At 42.4% G+C, this 15,843-nt stretch overlaps 1 protein-coding gene across 10 annotated transcripts in view; it reads left to right on the forward strand.

The window, feature by feature from the left end:
- The first annotated feature begins 2,457 nt into the window (after window positions 1–2,457).
- Window positions 2,458–15,843, forward strand: part of PXK (PX domain containing serine/threonine kinase like) — a 106,980-nt gene continuing 93,594 nt past the window's right edge. For 3 of the 10 annotated variants that reach the window (XR_004537368.1, XM_033926306.1, XM_033926307.1), the window contains exon 1: window positions 2,459–2,844. Coding sequence is in view for 7 of the 10 variants with exons in the window: in XM_033926306.1 (XP_033782197.1) it covers window positions 2,743–2,844 (102 nt within the window). In the remaining 3 variants the exon portion in view is untranslated. Of the gene's footprint in view, window positions 2,845–2,920; window positions 2,940–6,187; window positions 6,282–15,843 lie in introns of those variants that run through there. The other 7 variants (XR_004537369.1, XM_033926308.1, XM_033926304.1 and 4 more) reach the window with 6 other exon arrangements.

Consider the following 15,843-nt stretch of genomic DNA (forward strand, 5'->3'; position numbering starts at 1 on the left):
TGAAAAATTGCAAGCCATGGAATCGAGGATGATGTACTCACGTGGATTAAAAACTGGCTGGCGGATAGAAAACGGAGAGGGAGTAAATGGACAGTACTCGGACTGGAAAAGCATCAAGAGTGGAGTGCCGTAGGGTTTGGTGCTTGGACCCATGCTTTTCAACATATTTATAAACAACCTGGAAATTGGTATGACGAGTAAGGTGATTAAATTTGCAGATGATACAAAGTTAGTCAGAGTAGTGAAGATACAGGAGGATTCCGAGGACCTGCAACATGACATAAACACGCTCAAGAAATGGGCCACGACATGGCAAATGAGGTTTAACATGGATAAGTGTAAGGTGATGCATGTCGTTACCAAAATCTTATACAGGATGTCCGGTGTGGTACATGGAGAGAACCCCCAGGAAAGAGACTTGGGAGTACTGGTCGACAAGTCGATGAATCTGTCCGTGCAATGTGCGGTGGCGGTAAAAAGTGCTAGGAATGATTAAGAAGGGGATCACGAACAGATCAGAGAAGGTTATCATGCCGCTGTACTGGGCATGGTATGCCTTCAACTGGAATACTGCATCCAGCACTGGTCGCTGTACATGAAGAAGGACACAGTGCTACTCGAAAGGATCCAGAGAAGAGCGACTAAATTGGTTAAGGGGCTGGAGGAGTTGCCGTACAGTGAGAGATTAGAGAAACTGGGCCTCATCTCCCTTGAAAAGAGGAGACTGAGAGGGGACATGATTGAAACATTCAAGATAATGAAGGGAATAGACTTAGTAGATAAAGACAGGTTGTTCACCCTCCAAGGTAGAGAGAACGAGAGGGCACGCTCTAAAGTTAAAAGGGGATAGATTCTGTACAAACATAAGGAAGTTCTTCACCCAGAGAGTGGTGGAAAACTGGAACGCTCTTCCGGAGGCTGTTATAGGGGAAAACACCCTCCAGAGATTCAAGACAAAGTTAGACAAGTTCCTGCTGAGCCAGAATGTACGCAGGTAAGGCTAGTATCAGGGCATTAGTCTTTGACCTAAGGGCCGCCGCGTGAGTGGACTGCTGGGCACGATGGACCACTGGTCTGACCTAGCAGCAGCAATTCTTATGTTCATGCACCAGTTGTGGCAGAGGGAAAACCTAGAGCTGGCAGAAAGCAGCCTGCTGTGCATACTGTTGCCACAGACAAGCAAGGTAATGTGTAGAGGGCAGCAGGGGAAGGAGAAGAGAGGAAGGGAGAGAACAGAGGGAACAATATTGGACTAGGTCTGGAAAGAGAAGGGAAGAAATGTTAGGGTGGGGTGCCATAACCCTATGAATCGGCCCTAGGGCCGTGATTCTAGTGCTCCACCTTATTCTGCAGTGTATGCCAGGTGAAAATGCTAGGCCTGTGTTCTAGGACCCAGTATTGTATAGTAAGTAAGTAAATATAACTAATTATTGTACTTAACACTTTATTTGGCATTGTTGCTCAGAAACCATGCGTTTCTATGGCTCTTATGGGAGATCTGCATCTTCCATTTTTACTTTTAATTGCAAGCATCAAATGTAACTAAGTAAAAACTGGCAAAATTATTAGTTAAGTAAAAATAAAAAAATGTTAACCTGTACTTCTTTACAAGTATCAAAACTTTTACTTAACCCTTTAATTGGCAGATGGTTGCTGTTGCTCTCGTTCTGCATCAAGTTGCACCATCTGCCAATTAAAGGGTTAAGTAAAAGTTTTGATACTTGTAAAGAAGTACAGGATAACATTTTTTAACTTAATTTTGCCATTTTTTACCTAGTTCCATTTGATGCTTGCAGGTAAAAGTGGGAGATGCCAATGACAATTCCACAGTAAACCAAATGAAACAGCAAAACTTGGGAATGGAGTTTTTATGTACCGCTTGGACAAGATGTAGTTTTACAATATTTTGGTACACTATCAGGTACTCAAGTATTTTTCCTTATCTGTCCCGGCAGGCTCAGAGTCTGTCTCATGTACCTGGGGCAGTGGAGGATTAAATGACGTGCCCAGCACCACAAGAAGTGTGGAATTTGAACTATTAACTTCAGGGCGCTTGCGACCGTATTTTGCTATTGGAAACCTTGTCATGCCAACAGTGGGTCATTTCATCTTAAATTTTGGTGTAGCGACTCTAAGCACAGTGGAGTTGCCAGTGCTTGAACCGGTTAGATGAGTTGTTGTGCCACTTTAAAGCAGAAATGAAACTGATAGCAATTCTTCACGAACAGTCATTGCAGTTGTGGTATTTCTTTTACTTGAAGTACATTTTTAATTTGTTTTTCATTATATGTATTTATAATATTATATATTATAAATATTATAAATTTATAATATTAAAAAAAATATATATTTATTTATTTTTTTTTTAATTTAAGTATCAAGCTTATGCATTTACCTTTACTTAATAAGTACTTTGCCCAATTACTTTAAACAACACTGCTAGGAGCCGGGCCAACAGCTCTCCACTCGTTCACAGCAGAAGTCAGAACACTGGCCGCCCCAGTGCCAGCGGAAGCGGAAGCGTCGCCCGCCGACCGCTCGCGCTGTTTTCCACCGCGCATGCGCCCGCAGCTTGGCGCTCGTTCTCCTCCGGTCGGGCGGTCGCAGCGCCGAATGTGGCAACCGGGCGGATGGAGACTCGGCGGGAGTAGCAGCGCCCGGCACTCGGCCCTTCTCCCCGGCCCAAACTCGTCCGGGACGCGCTTTTTCTCGCCCTCCGCTCGTTGACAGCTGCGGCCGGGGATGTCGTTCATGGAGAAGCCGCCGGCCGGGAAGGTGTTGCTGGACGACACGGTGCCGCTGACGGCGGTGATCGAGGCGAGCCAGAGCCTGCAGTCCCACACGGTGAGCCGGGAGTCCGCCTTGGGGAAGGGTTGGAGGGACTGCAGGAAAGTCGGCCTGTAAAGCAGAGCTCTCCAACCCTTTGCAGGGCCACATTTGTAGGTACTTGGGGGGAAAAAAACAATAATTAATGTCTTATTAAAGAAATAATTAATGTCTTATTAAAGAAATAATTAATGTCTTATTAAAGAAATAATTAATGTCTTATTAAAGAAATGACACTTTTTGCATGAGGTAAAACTCTTTATAGCTTCTAAATCTTTCCTTTTGGCTAAGTCTTAATAATAATAGTGTCATTTATAGCTAACGAGACATATGATCAAGAAACATATGATCATAATCACTTTTGTGATTATGAGAAACATACCGAGGGCTTCAAAATATGTGGTCCCCGGGGCCGTGAGTTTTGAGACCACTGGTGGACACATGGAACGCGCTCCCGGAGGCTGTGATAGGCCGGAGCACGTTACAAGGCTTCAAAGAAGGTTTGGATAGGTTCCTAGAGGATAAAGGAATTGAAGGGTACAGATAAGAGTAGCTGTAGGTTATAGGGATAGTCTGGGACCATTGCTCAGGCAATGGGCCTGATGGGCCGCCGCGGGAGCGGACCGCTGGGCGAGATGGACCTCTGGTCTGCCTCAGCGGAGGCAACTTCTTATGTTCTTATGTTCTTAAGAAAACAACCTCGTCTGCGGGGCTGAAACATTCTGTCAAATAATTTTGCCCCATCCCTTTCTCGCTTTCATTCCTTCACCCCTTCTTATCCCTTTACCTCCTAGCTCCTATTTAGAAAAACCATAAAAACTGCCTTATTCGACAAATATGTCAACTAAACTTCAACTACACCTCTCTTTTTCCTTTTTCTTTTACCAAATATGTCCCCCCTGAAAAAATTCTAAACAAACAGTATTTATGTCATTCACCACTTTATCAAAAAGGACCTCTCTGAATTTCTAAACAAACTGTATACTGTAATTGCTGCATTTCTAAGATTCTGTATACTGTAATTTCTCTATCTGTATACTGTAAATCGCTGATTGTCCAGCTTTCTTCAGTTGTAAACTGCCTAGAAGTCGCAAGATTATGGCGGTATAGAAGAATAAAGTTATTATTATTATTTATTATTATCTCCTTGCACCTCTCATCACCCATCACTTTATTGCTTGTGCCCTCTCTCCTGAGCTCTTCACTTATTCCCTTCCTATTTCACCATGGCACTTGGGCAGCTTTCGCAGAGCTGCAGCTGGTTGTAAGATATAAATCTATGTTTTGTGTGTTCATGGAAAAGTAGCTGTTGGGCTGTTCAGGTGTGCCCAAAGCTATGTCTGGTGTGCATCTTTGCAAATCTTAATGCTGATCTCTTGGTGTAGTGATGCTTTTGTATCGGGCAAGTGCTGCGTTTCGGTGTCTCTGTCTCACTAGAACAGTGCCTCTGAAACTCTTTTAGTTTTGGCATACTAAACGGAGCAAATGTTTTTCACGGCACACTAAATGGAGCAAATGTTTTTTGTGGCACATTATAATTGAACCCACTAAGCGCGCATGCGCACTCCTACCTGCGTGATCCGTATGTCTGTGGCAGGTAGGAGTGCGCATGCGTGCTACTGGCAGAGCAATTGTAAAGCACAGACCTCCCTGCTCTCCAGCTCCTCCAGGCATCGAGCGGCAGTCCTCCATTCAGTCCACCAAAACGACTCTTCTGTCTGCCCTCCTCTTCAAAAAAGCCTACTGAGGATAGTGGCTGGCAGTAGCGAACCTCGCAGGCCGCTTTGCACCTCAGTAGCATGTTCCCTCTGACGCACCGGATCACGTCAGAAGGAACGTGCCTGCGAGGTTTGCTACAGCTGGCCGCGATCCTCAGTAGGCTTTTTTGAAGAGGAGGGCAGACACGAACGATCAGGAAGCCAAAAGCTGGACAGGGGAAGCAGGTAAGGGGTGCTGTGGGGAGCAGGGAAGAGGTGCTGTTAGACAGAGGGGGAGGTAAAAGGAAGGGAGAAGGACCACTGCTGGACAGGGGGAACAGGGAAGAGTTGTTGTTAGTGGGGGGGGGCGGAGGTAAAAGGAAGGGAGAAGGGCTGCTGCTGGACAGGGGGAGCAGGCAAGGGGTGGTGGTGGACAGCTGAAGAAAGAGAAAGAAAGACAGACAGAAAGCAGCCAAGCAGAGAGAAAAAGAAAGAAAGACAGACACACACATCTATTTTAGCACCCATTAATGTAACGGGCTTAAATACTAGTTGAAATTATAAAATTGCAAAACTAACAAAAAATTAAATTTTGAGAGTTATTTAAAGTTCTTTAAGCTATGTATGCGTAATTGTAGCAACATTGAAACTAAAGTAGATAAAATAGAATTGCTAATCAGTGCGATGGATGTGCTTGTTTTTGTGTGCAAACTAACTCAATAAATGGCTCGATAGTCAACAAGCAAACGTGTTTCATCAACCACCATCTAAAGTCATTCTCTGTTTTTTCAATTTAATTTCTGTCAGAGCTGACAATCCAATTAGGTTGGGTCATGTAAAATTCAGCATACACAGTTTCATCAAAATCCATATTGTTGGGATTATTTCTCTTTACTAAACTTGTGTGTAGATTATAAAAAAAGATTTAAATCCTCTATTCCAAAGCAAGCCGCGTGGCAAAAGCCCTGAAGCCCTATAAATCCCTATGGGCTTTGGGGCAGTTAACTCAGCAGCAGCCGCTAGCACTGATTTTTAAAAGAGGAGGTTAATTGGTTATGTTGTTCTCTACTGTATTTATATTTTGTGATTGTATTTTTTTCTTGGCTCAAGATTTTGGGCAGTTAATAAATGTAAATATGTAAATACTAAATTATGGGGTATGACAGTTTTTATTTCATGACTACAGTTTTCTAGTTAGAGTTGAACAAATACTATACTGGCTTCTGTTGAATGTAAAGCAGTAAGCCAAAGAAAACTGTGGACAAGATGTTCCTGATGGCAGGTCTTTATTCAATCAATGCAAATCCAATAAAAATCCACATATGCATAAAATGAGGACCCAACATGATCTGTGTTTCAACAAACACATCTTCTTAGTATGAGTATGAAAGCTTTGAATGATGGTGAATGAATGAAATGAATGTGAAAATTGTTAAAGTATTTGAGTGAAACGTATGTGGAAATAAAGTAGGACCCCTGAAGAAGATGTGTTTGTCGAAACACGGACCTTGTTGATTGAATAAAGACCTACTTCAGGAACATCTCATCCACAGTTTTCTTTGGCTTCTCCAATCCTGTGGAACTGGTGGGTTTCTCTTCTGTTGAATGTAAAACAGTTTAATCCATGCTTATGCTGGTTTAGTTTATTTTCTTTATTTACCTAGGAAATAAATACAGTCTTCAAAGGAATGAGGAAATTGATACATGATGCTTCCCCAACAACCAACCAGTCAAGTCCAAGCAAGTCATTTAGCTATGGTGCACTAAGCTTTAATATAAAAATGATTCTGAGTAAATAGTCATTTCTGAAATGGACTGTTTCTGCTTCATGTGCATCTGTAATTTTTTTTCTTCTTTAAAGATATGTATAACTTTGAGAGTATGAGGTGCATTTTCAAAGCACTTAAATATTTAGGGCTGGATTCTGTATAGGACACCCAGTCTCAGCTGCCTAAGTGGCTTTTGATAATTGCACATGGGCATCTTATATAGTGGTGGGAGCCTATTTTCAAGAGGGATTTCGGCAGGAAGGACTATGCATCCCTCCTGCTGGTGATCTTCCAGGGGGAGGTAGTGGCGGCAGGTGGGAGTGGGCATCCCTTCTGCCGGGGAAGTATCAGGGTGTGGTGGCAGGAGGAATTCAGCACTCCTCCTACCAAGGACATTCGGGGGTGGGGGGGCTTTGGGTGTTCCAGGAGGAGGGAGTGGGGATCCCTCCTGCCGGTTGACTTTGTGAGGGGGATGGGTTCCTTGCTGCAGCCGCTAAAGCTATCATGGCAGGGAGATTCCTTGCCATGATTGGCTCAATGGCCAGGTCTATTTGAAATGTAGACCAGCATTTTTGCTAGCCTACATTTCAGGTTTCTATCGTGGCCCTAGGGATATGCCTAGGGCCCCCTAAACTTATGTTCGGCTGAAACCACACCTAAGCTTTAGGCGAGCTTAAGCAGCCCTACACGACTCCCTAGGCTCGCAAAAACACCTACAATGTAGACACCTTGCCTTGGGGTGATTTAAAATAACTCAAAAATGTGCATCCCGATTGGCTGGTTAGACAGCAGTAGGATTCCGTTTATAGAATTTGCCCCTTAGAAACCTATGATACTTTGTATGTCTAAGTGCTTTGAAAATGAACCTCTATATCTCATATGTACCCACCTCATGCTTGAATCAGAAATGGCTGCAAACTTAGGGGCATACTAAATGCCGTATGCCATGTTGCACTTAAGAGACCGTAAGAGAATTATGGAACATGAAGAGATTATGATCACCTAAGACTTTTCTATTCCAACCAAAAAGAAGCTTGCTGCAAGAAAACTGTTGCTGGAACCTGTGGGACTGTGCACAATATGCATAGAAAAAAATCTCTCGGGCTCCACCCAATTGTATTACATCATTGGTACCTAAGAGAAAGTATAATATGGTGATCTCAAAGATCATGTCCTAATAAGAGGAAATGGGAGTGTCAGATTCCTACTGGTAGAAATACTAAAAATAGGAGGAGAATGAAATCTGGAGAAAACATCCAAAATAGAGACCAGATTTAAACTTTGTGTATTAGCTCTAGCCCTTTGGCCCTAACAATTATCTAAGGAAGAGCCCTCCAGCTAAATCCCTGACACTGAAGACACATCCTTCAGGATAACTGTGCTTGCTAAACCAGTGAACATAATAAAGCTACAGAGATTCTTGAGATTTGTACAGTGTGTATAAATGTTACCCAAATCACCCTGCTTCCAGACTGAAGGAGGAAGGGGAAAGCCAAGTCCCTCATTTCTTTTACATCTGGTCATCCTGAGAAGTCTACTACAGCAGCGCAATCCTCAGCACTATCCTAAGGCTAGGAGAGAATAATTTGTATCTAGCAGCAAGCTACAATTGAAAGCTTTGAACGGATACCTAACCTCCCAAGGACCATCATGGACCAAGCCATTCGCCCAATGCCTATGTCATAATCAGGAGTGAGAAGAATGGGCATTATGAAGTCGAGGAATGATGATGTAAATAGTTGAGGCCTCCACTGTTTCTACCCCATGCAACTGACTGAGACCCTCAGTAAAAGTGATTTGGGTCAGAGCATATCTCATGGTATGGCATGCTTTATTGAGGGCAAAGAGAGTGCAGCATGTATGCAGTAATAGCCTCTGCCACCTGGAATAATCCAGTCCCAGGCCCTGGTCCAAAAACTATTTTGTCTCTTGAGAGCAAAGCTCTGACGCCAGTCTTCAATTGGACAGCCACCTGGGTGAATTGTGATACCCTTGTGGGAACCTGGACATTGTGATAAAGGAAAAAACCAAAACACAAGAACAGCATTGTCTCAAGTAAGAACTAGAGAACTCTTGATCTGAAGCCACATTCAAGGGGTTTATTCTGCTTTCTCAAATTCCTTACAGCTCAGGAACTTTGTATCATAGGAAGGAGGTAATTATTCAGTACGAGTCAGCAAGTATTTTTCTGCTGGAAAACTTTCAACATTCAAACTTTGGATTACCCAAACACCCTAGGACTTATCTTTACTACACAGTGTTTATAGATTTATCATTATGTGGATATTAAATATGAATTGGTTATCGTCACAAATAACATACCATTAAGAACTTCAGACTGTTTGGCACGTTATGGTTCTTAGGGAGCTTTAGAATCAGAGTGAAGTGACCTTCGTTTTTCTTACCTGTAAGGCAGAGTTTGTTTCTGCCCTTTCTTCAGGGAAAGCATTATATTGCAGCGTGCCACGTACCAAGTCCACTTTCCTTCTTATCTGATTACAGAGAAAAAGGAACTGCGGGTATGAGCGTGCTCCATCGGGTCCTGTTCACAACTGTTTAAAGTTGTTGCTGGTTGTTCTGTTTTGTGTTAAACGACATTCCTTTGCAGGAATCTCAAAGACTCACATTCAGTGCTAGATTTGCTACCTCGTTAGCAAGTGCTAATATTAATACATTTGTTTGTTTATCTCCTGCCCTTATCCAGGGCGAGTAACACTTTTACATACAAAATAATACATTCCATTTAACATACAAATCATATCAACACAACCATCACTTTAACATGCATACAAAACATAAAAATACAAGTAACGTACAAATTGCTTCAACAGCAAGCATCGGTAAATATTTTTATGTTTAGTTGTGCACTTTCATTTGTATTTATTGGACTGCTACATTCATCTTTTTAAAACTATGCTGAGTGCATTGTATAGTATCAGTCTAGAAATTCATGTAGATAATGTACATTTTATTTATATATGGTGACATGTTTTTATTTCACTGGTGATCTTAACCTTCGGTCCCCAAAAATAATCTTTGCAAGAGTGATCTACAGAAATAAAATAGAAATCAATAATGGAGAATAGGTTCAACATGCTCTTCAAAATGTATTATACGCTGAAACATATGGATGCCTTGATGCTGCGCCAATCGAGCTTCGGGGCTTAGTAAAAGAGAACTTAAAACTGTTTCCTGCAGTTTTTAGTGATTAGACTGAAAACTAGATTTTATTAGGTCTTACTGCTTTTTATTAGCTCTTTGACATAAGAGTGAATGTAAAGAGGCTTTTCCATGTGCCTTGCAACATTAGCTCTTAGCTCTCTTGTTTATCTTAACTAGTTCTGAAGGCTTGAACTGAATGTTCTGTTATTAAGGAGTTATTAGGTTATCTGATGTCAAAACAAGAGTATTTTCTCTCACTCTCTCTCTATATGTAAACAAGAATTTCCTAATGAGCTGAACGCAATGAGGCATGAACAGAGGACCTCAAGGTCTTATTTTATTTGCAAAATGTATTATGCTTGGCAGGACACATGAAAGTGCTACTTCAGCAGAACCCGTGTGAAAATCACACTTTTATTTTCAGGCACATTTTAAATGGGGTATGGGGGGGGGGGGCGAGATACAAAGATCCTCTTGCTTTCATCATTGAATAATTAATTAACCTTATTTGATTCAGAAATTGAATAATATTAGCTTTTTAGATATTTTGGCAGTTTTCGAAAGTCAATGGACATTTGTTTTATTGTGGTGCCACAGGAATAATGTGGTTTAAATCTTACCTGTCAAATAGGAAATAGTGAGTGAGGGCAGATAGTGGAGGTAGATCAGGGGTGTCAAACTCATTTATATTAAGAGGCCTAAATCCAAAACACAGGCTAAGTCATGGGCCAGACCCCACCCCATAATAGTACTAATTGTAACACCATATTTTCCATTCAATTTTCATATATACACACAATATAATCTTATTAACAATACATAATAGTTAACCACAAAATTAAAATACACAAAGCACACAGTATGCTTCTCAACATTCATTCCTACCAGAACACAGATAACCCCTATGCAAATACGGGACCAAAAACTAAAAGTACTAATATATACAAACGAAACCCTAAGATTCAAGACTCTTCATACATTACAACCCTTGAGGAAAAAGAAACGATTGAATTTCTTCCTGAACAGTGCAAAATATAGACAGCAGATGAAAATTCTCAAAATTGACACAATTCAATCACTAAATTAAAAATAAAATCATTCCCCCTACCTTTGTTGTCTTCCCTCCCTCCATGCTGTGCCTCAACTAGGTGCCTCCCTACGGCGGGTGTCTTACCTTCTGGCTGGCTCCCGCCTGGCCGTTTTATGCAGCCTGCGGTGTGATGCGGATTTTCATTGCCGCCCTCGGTGTTATCTTCTGGCCGATTCCCTCATTCTCATTGCTGCAGTGTGCACAAAGCCGCGGGCAGCGGCTTCTCGTGCATCCTGCGCCTCATCCAAAAGCTTTCCCTCTGATGTTGACGTCAGAGAGAAGGCTTCTGGTTCAGACGCAGGACGCGTGTAGGAAACGCTGCCCTCAGGTTTGTGCACACTGTGGCAGTGAGAAAGAGGGAGCCGGCCAGAAGATAACACTGGGGCGGCGATGAAAACGCCACATTGCACCACGGGCCGCAAAAAACGGCCAGGTGGGCCTTGAGTTTGACACCTGTGTTCTAGATCAGTGGTTCTCAACCTTGTCCTGGAGGACCACCAGGCCAATCAGGTTTTCAGGATAGCCCTAATGAATATGCATGGAGCATATTTGCATGCCTCTCACTTCCATTATATGCAAATCTCTCTCATGCATATTCATTAGGGCTAGCCTGAAAACCCGATTGGCCTGGTGGTCCTCCAGGACAAGGTTGGGAACCAGTGTTCTAGATAGTTCAATGGAGTATTGCAAGGTTCAGCCCTTTAGGGACCAGTATTTAATTTGTATGTACATCAACTGTGTAACATACTGTTGAAACCAAATGTATGCAGTTGACATTATGATATGTATTCTTTGTATAGGTGATTTGTCTGAAATTTGGCAACAATGTCTAAATTTATTTATTTAATTTATTTATTTAAGTATTTATATTCCGCTACATTCACAGTTCTGAGCGGATTACAATTTATATAAATTGACTTGACTTAAGGCACATTAAGAAAAAACTTCCCTCAACTTCCCTCTGTGTCCCAGATGGACTCGTATTCTAAGCTAAAGTGCCCAGGGAAATAGAGAAAAATGAACAGTATTGTAAGTACTGTATGTACATATCTAGGGAATAAAAATAAAGAAACATAAGAATTGCAACTGCTAGGTCAGACCAGTGGTTCATCGTGCCCAGCAGTCCACTCATGCGGTGGCCTTTTGGTCAAAGACCAATGTCCTAACCGAGACTATCTTTACCTGTGTACGTTCTGGTTTAGCAGAAACTTGTCTAACTTTATCTTGAATTCCTGGAGGGTGTTTTCCCCTATAACAGCCTCCAGAAGAGCATTCCAGTTTTCCACCATTTTCTGGGTGAAGAAGAACTTCCTTACGTTTGTACGGAATCGATCCCCTTTTAACAGTTGGTGCTTAGAAAATCTCCCTAACAGTCCAATCAATAAAAACAGTCTCCTTAAGGCTGTCTGTGTCAAGAATACATTTGAATTTAAGCAAATCATAGCTAGTGGTTTTTCAGAGACAGGAGATCTCAGAACCAGCAAATAGAATTATGTTTGACAATGTTCTCATCCCTCTCAGTCAAGATTCCACTATTTGGGTGTACTACTTTATACCAAATTCTCATTTGGATTGGATTCATTATATTTGATTATACTGCTTGTACAGGTGGTATACAGTACAAATGAGGGTTACATTTTCAGTCATTAGAAAATGTTCCCTCTGCCCCAGTGGGCTCACAATCTAATTATAGCATCTATGTAAGAAGTCTGTAAATACATGCTAAAGAAATGTACTGTGAATACTGTAGGCATGCAAAAAGACTATGCAAACATTGCACATATTTAAACTGCATATTGGACAAATAATTAAGAGGCTCTTTTACTGAAGTGTGTTAGGCACTGATTGCACACTTTAGCGTGTGGTGAGTGCTGCCACATTAGCGTGTTAATGGGTTTTGCATTATTTTGACAGCTACTTTGTGGTGTGCACTAACTATGCTTTTAAGGGCATTTGGTTTTAAGGGTACTTGGGAGAATAGAAACATAGATGCAGGTAGCACGTAACACGTACCACACCTTGGGCTAGATGCACTAAAGATACTGACTGAATTTCTGCTGGCTGATTCCCGAGCAGCGATCGATGCGCTATCAAGTTTGCATGCAAATGATTTACACGGACATGCAAATCATTTGCATGCAAACGTAACCGATCAATCGCTCAGTGAGCGATTGACACATGCGCAGAGCCCTAACAGCAGGGACAAGGGAAGCAGCCTCCTGTCACTGCTGTTAGGGCTTCTTTATTTTTTTAATGGCACAGATGTTGTGTGTGTGTGTGTGTGTGTGTGTGTTACACATGCACAATCTGCCCCATTAAAAAAGAAAGAAAAAAGCCCCTTCCCAGCGCTGAACCCCTCCCTTGCACCACTGACTCCTCCAAACCAATCCCCTTCCCTTCCCCAAAAATAGACAGGAGGGATGCCCACTACCTCCTGCCATGCAGACCAACCCTGTGCCATGCCCCCCTGCTCCAGGCCCCCCCGAGCCACCATCCCCCCAACCCACCAAAAATGGTAGGAGGGATGCTCACTCCCTACTGCCACTTGATGCCCCCCTCCCACCCCCGAACCTCCCTGTACATTTTAAAAAGTTGAAAGCAGGAACCTCACTCTGAGGCTCCTGCTTTGGGTTACCAGCCCTAAATGACAGGCCTTCTCCTCCCCAGTGCATCATGTGATACATGGGGAGGGCCAAAGGCCCTGATTAGTTCAGATGCCTAAGTTTGGTGCCATTTTCCCAAACAGATACTGGGCGGGATTTTCTGCCTATATCCCGGACCCATGCTGGTTCCCCAGCCCTAGAGGATCCAGAGGAGGCGAGACCTGAAGTTCCTGCCCACTCCTCCTGTGTGGCACAGGAAGCAGTACATGGACACTTGTCCACCGGAAAACTGGTGCAATCCATACATGTATTCGGCAGAATAGGGGCTGAGTAGTCCATCCCAGCAAAATCGAGAGGTTTTGAGTCAGAATTTAAGCCTTGAATAAAGATACAAAAAAAATTTCAAGATAACCACCGCAGAGAACTCATGCCAAAAATGGCAAAAATAAACACTTTAGAAAAATAAAAAATAGCAATTTGGGGTTTAGGGAGGTGGGAGACCTGAACCCTACCCTAAGAAACTCTGAAAAACACTTTTTTCAGACCACCCCCGATTCTCCCATAGGAAATAATGGCGATGTACTCACTGTGTCTGAAGTGACTTGCCTGTCAGCTCTGTGCACTGAAGCTGAATGGAGGAAAATGATTTTCTGCCTCAGAAATGCTCCAGAAAGACCAATCCTAAAGATCTTCAGGCTGCCAGCTAAACGGACCCCGACCAAAACTCTGCCTCCTCGGAACCTCTCCACACGACGGGGTGGGAAATGCAGCCTGTGACCTGATACTCTGAGGGCTGTTACTCAGAACGCAAACAGCCTTTGACAAGGTCAGAACGCAAGTTAGCTCCCATGTACCCTGTGCCTGAAAAGGGTGTCACACAGTAGGCTGGCTTCACAGGTCCACAAGAAGCTTGCCCTGTGAAGCTGCAGTCCGGCTCCTTGGAAACTGCTTCCTTTCCTCCAGCAGAAGTCACCCCCCAAAAAACTTTAATAAAAAAAAAAGAAGTAGAGAAGATCTGAAACTGCAGGGGGCTATGTCTGAGCTCTCAGAGGTAGAAGGAGCAAATAGAGAAAAAAAAGTGTATGGATGGGATGTAACAGAATATTGAGATATTTGAGACACCAATAGGGGTGCAAGCAATAAATCTAACACCTTGAATATTATCACCAATATTTTGAATTTTGCTTGCTAGGCTATTGATTAGCAATGCATAGATAATGTGCTTGAGGGTTTGCTTTTAATTAGTGAAAGACAGGCAGCCACATTTTTAATCACCTGTAGTGCTCTAGCAGATATGACCAATTCATAGTCATTCGCGCGCGGGACAAAGCCACACTGACATTTGAGCCCAGACAATTGGGCGCAAGACTGCAGTGCGCCGCTGGAAAAGTTAATTTTAAAGAGCTCCGATGGGGGTGTGTAGGGGAACCCCCCCCAGTTTACTTAATAGTGTTCGCGCTGCCGTTGGGGTGATTTTGGGGGTTGGAACCCCCCCATTATTGCTTGTTGAAATTTGACTTTTTATTCTCATTGACGTCTCGAATAGAATTGTATCATATGATAGAGCTACATGGTTCTCTAATAGACAGTTAACTTGAGACCAAATTGATTTCCAAAAGGCCGTGATACAGGGACAATATAATATTAAATGATCCAGAGTCTCTGTTTCCAGATTACAATGCCAGCATCTGTTAGACTTAGAGCTATCCAACTTTTGCAATCGAACTGGGGTCCAAAATGCTCTATGCAACAAAAAAAACCCCAAGTTTGTCTCATAGATGCAGACATTGTACATCTCATTCTCCAAGACCAAATTTGTGGCCATTGAGATGCAGAAATTTGGTGCTTAATCTCAGTGCTCCAAATGTCTCTAAGACCCGTCTTTGGTTTTTTATTCATAAAGCCAGATATCAATTTATACCACTGCGCAGCCTGGTGTCCCAAGAAATCCGCCTGAAAGCATAAGAATTCCAGACTATACTGATTATTAAGATTTTTCCATTCAAGGGAACCCCCTCCTGAATAGCCTGCTTCAGTTGCAACCATCTGAAACTTTGTGATTTGTTAAGACCATATTTATGTTGTAACTGTGAAAATTCAAGCAGTTTACCATTTGAAATAACATCATCTAATATCCGTATACCTGCAATAATCCAATTCTTCCAGACGATTTAACATTTGAGAATTAACAATCACTACTAGTTGCAAATCAAAGGGAAGGGGTAAAACGCGGACCTCATGAATCTTAACTGCACGTCCTTAAAAATCTGAGGTCCATGCCACTTTTTGTTTCAGCATAGGTTATAGCTCGAGTCTAAGAGACCTCTATGCTAAATTATCATAGAGGTCTTTTAGAGCCATAATTACTGTAACTCCACAGCCCAAAATTGCTTCCGACTCCAACTCTGACTCCACAGCCTTGCTTTGTAACAATGTAAGATTGCTATTCCCTGGATATTGGGAATATTGGGCAGACATGAATCATATGTGATGAAACTCTGCTCAGACAGATTGTGCACATGAATGGATGGAAGTCTGGAAGGGTCTGTCTGATTTCTGGTAGAAAGGCTAGTACCAGAATCTGCTTCTGATTAATTTATGAGACTACATATCTGTTTCTCTCTTTCTCTCTCTGTCTATTTTCTGCTAATATTCAATTTGAAGTACTGTCTAAGCCAGATACTCACTAGATGCTT

This window comes from Geotrypetes seraphini, chromosome 17 (genome assembly GCF_902459505.1).
Source record: "Geotrypetes seraphini chromosome 17, aGeoSer1.1, whole genome shotgun sequence".
Taxonomy (NCBI): domain Eukaryota; kingdom Metazoa; phylum Chordata; class Amphibia; order Gymnophiona; family Dermophiidae; genus Geotrypetes; species Geotrypetes seraphini.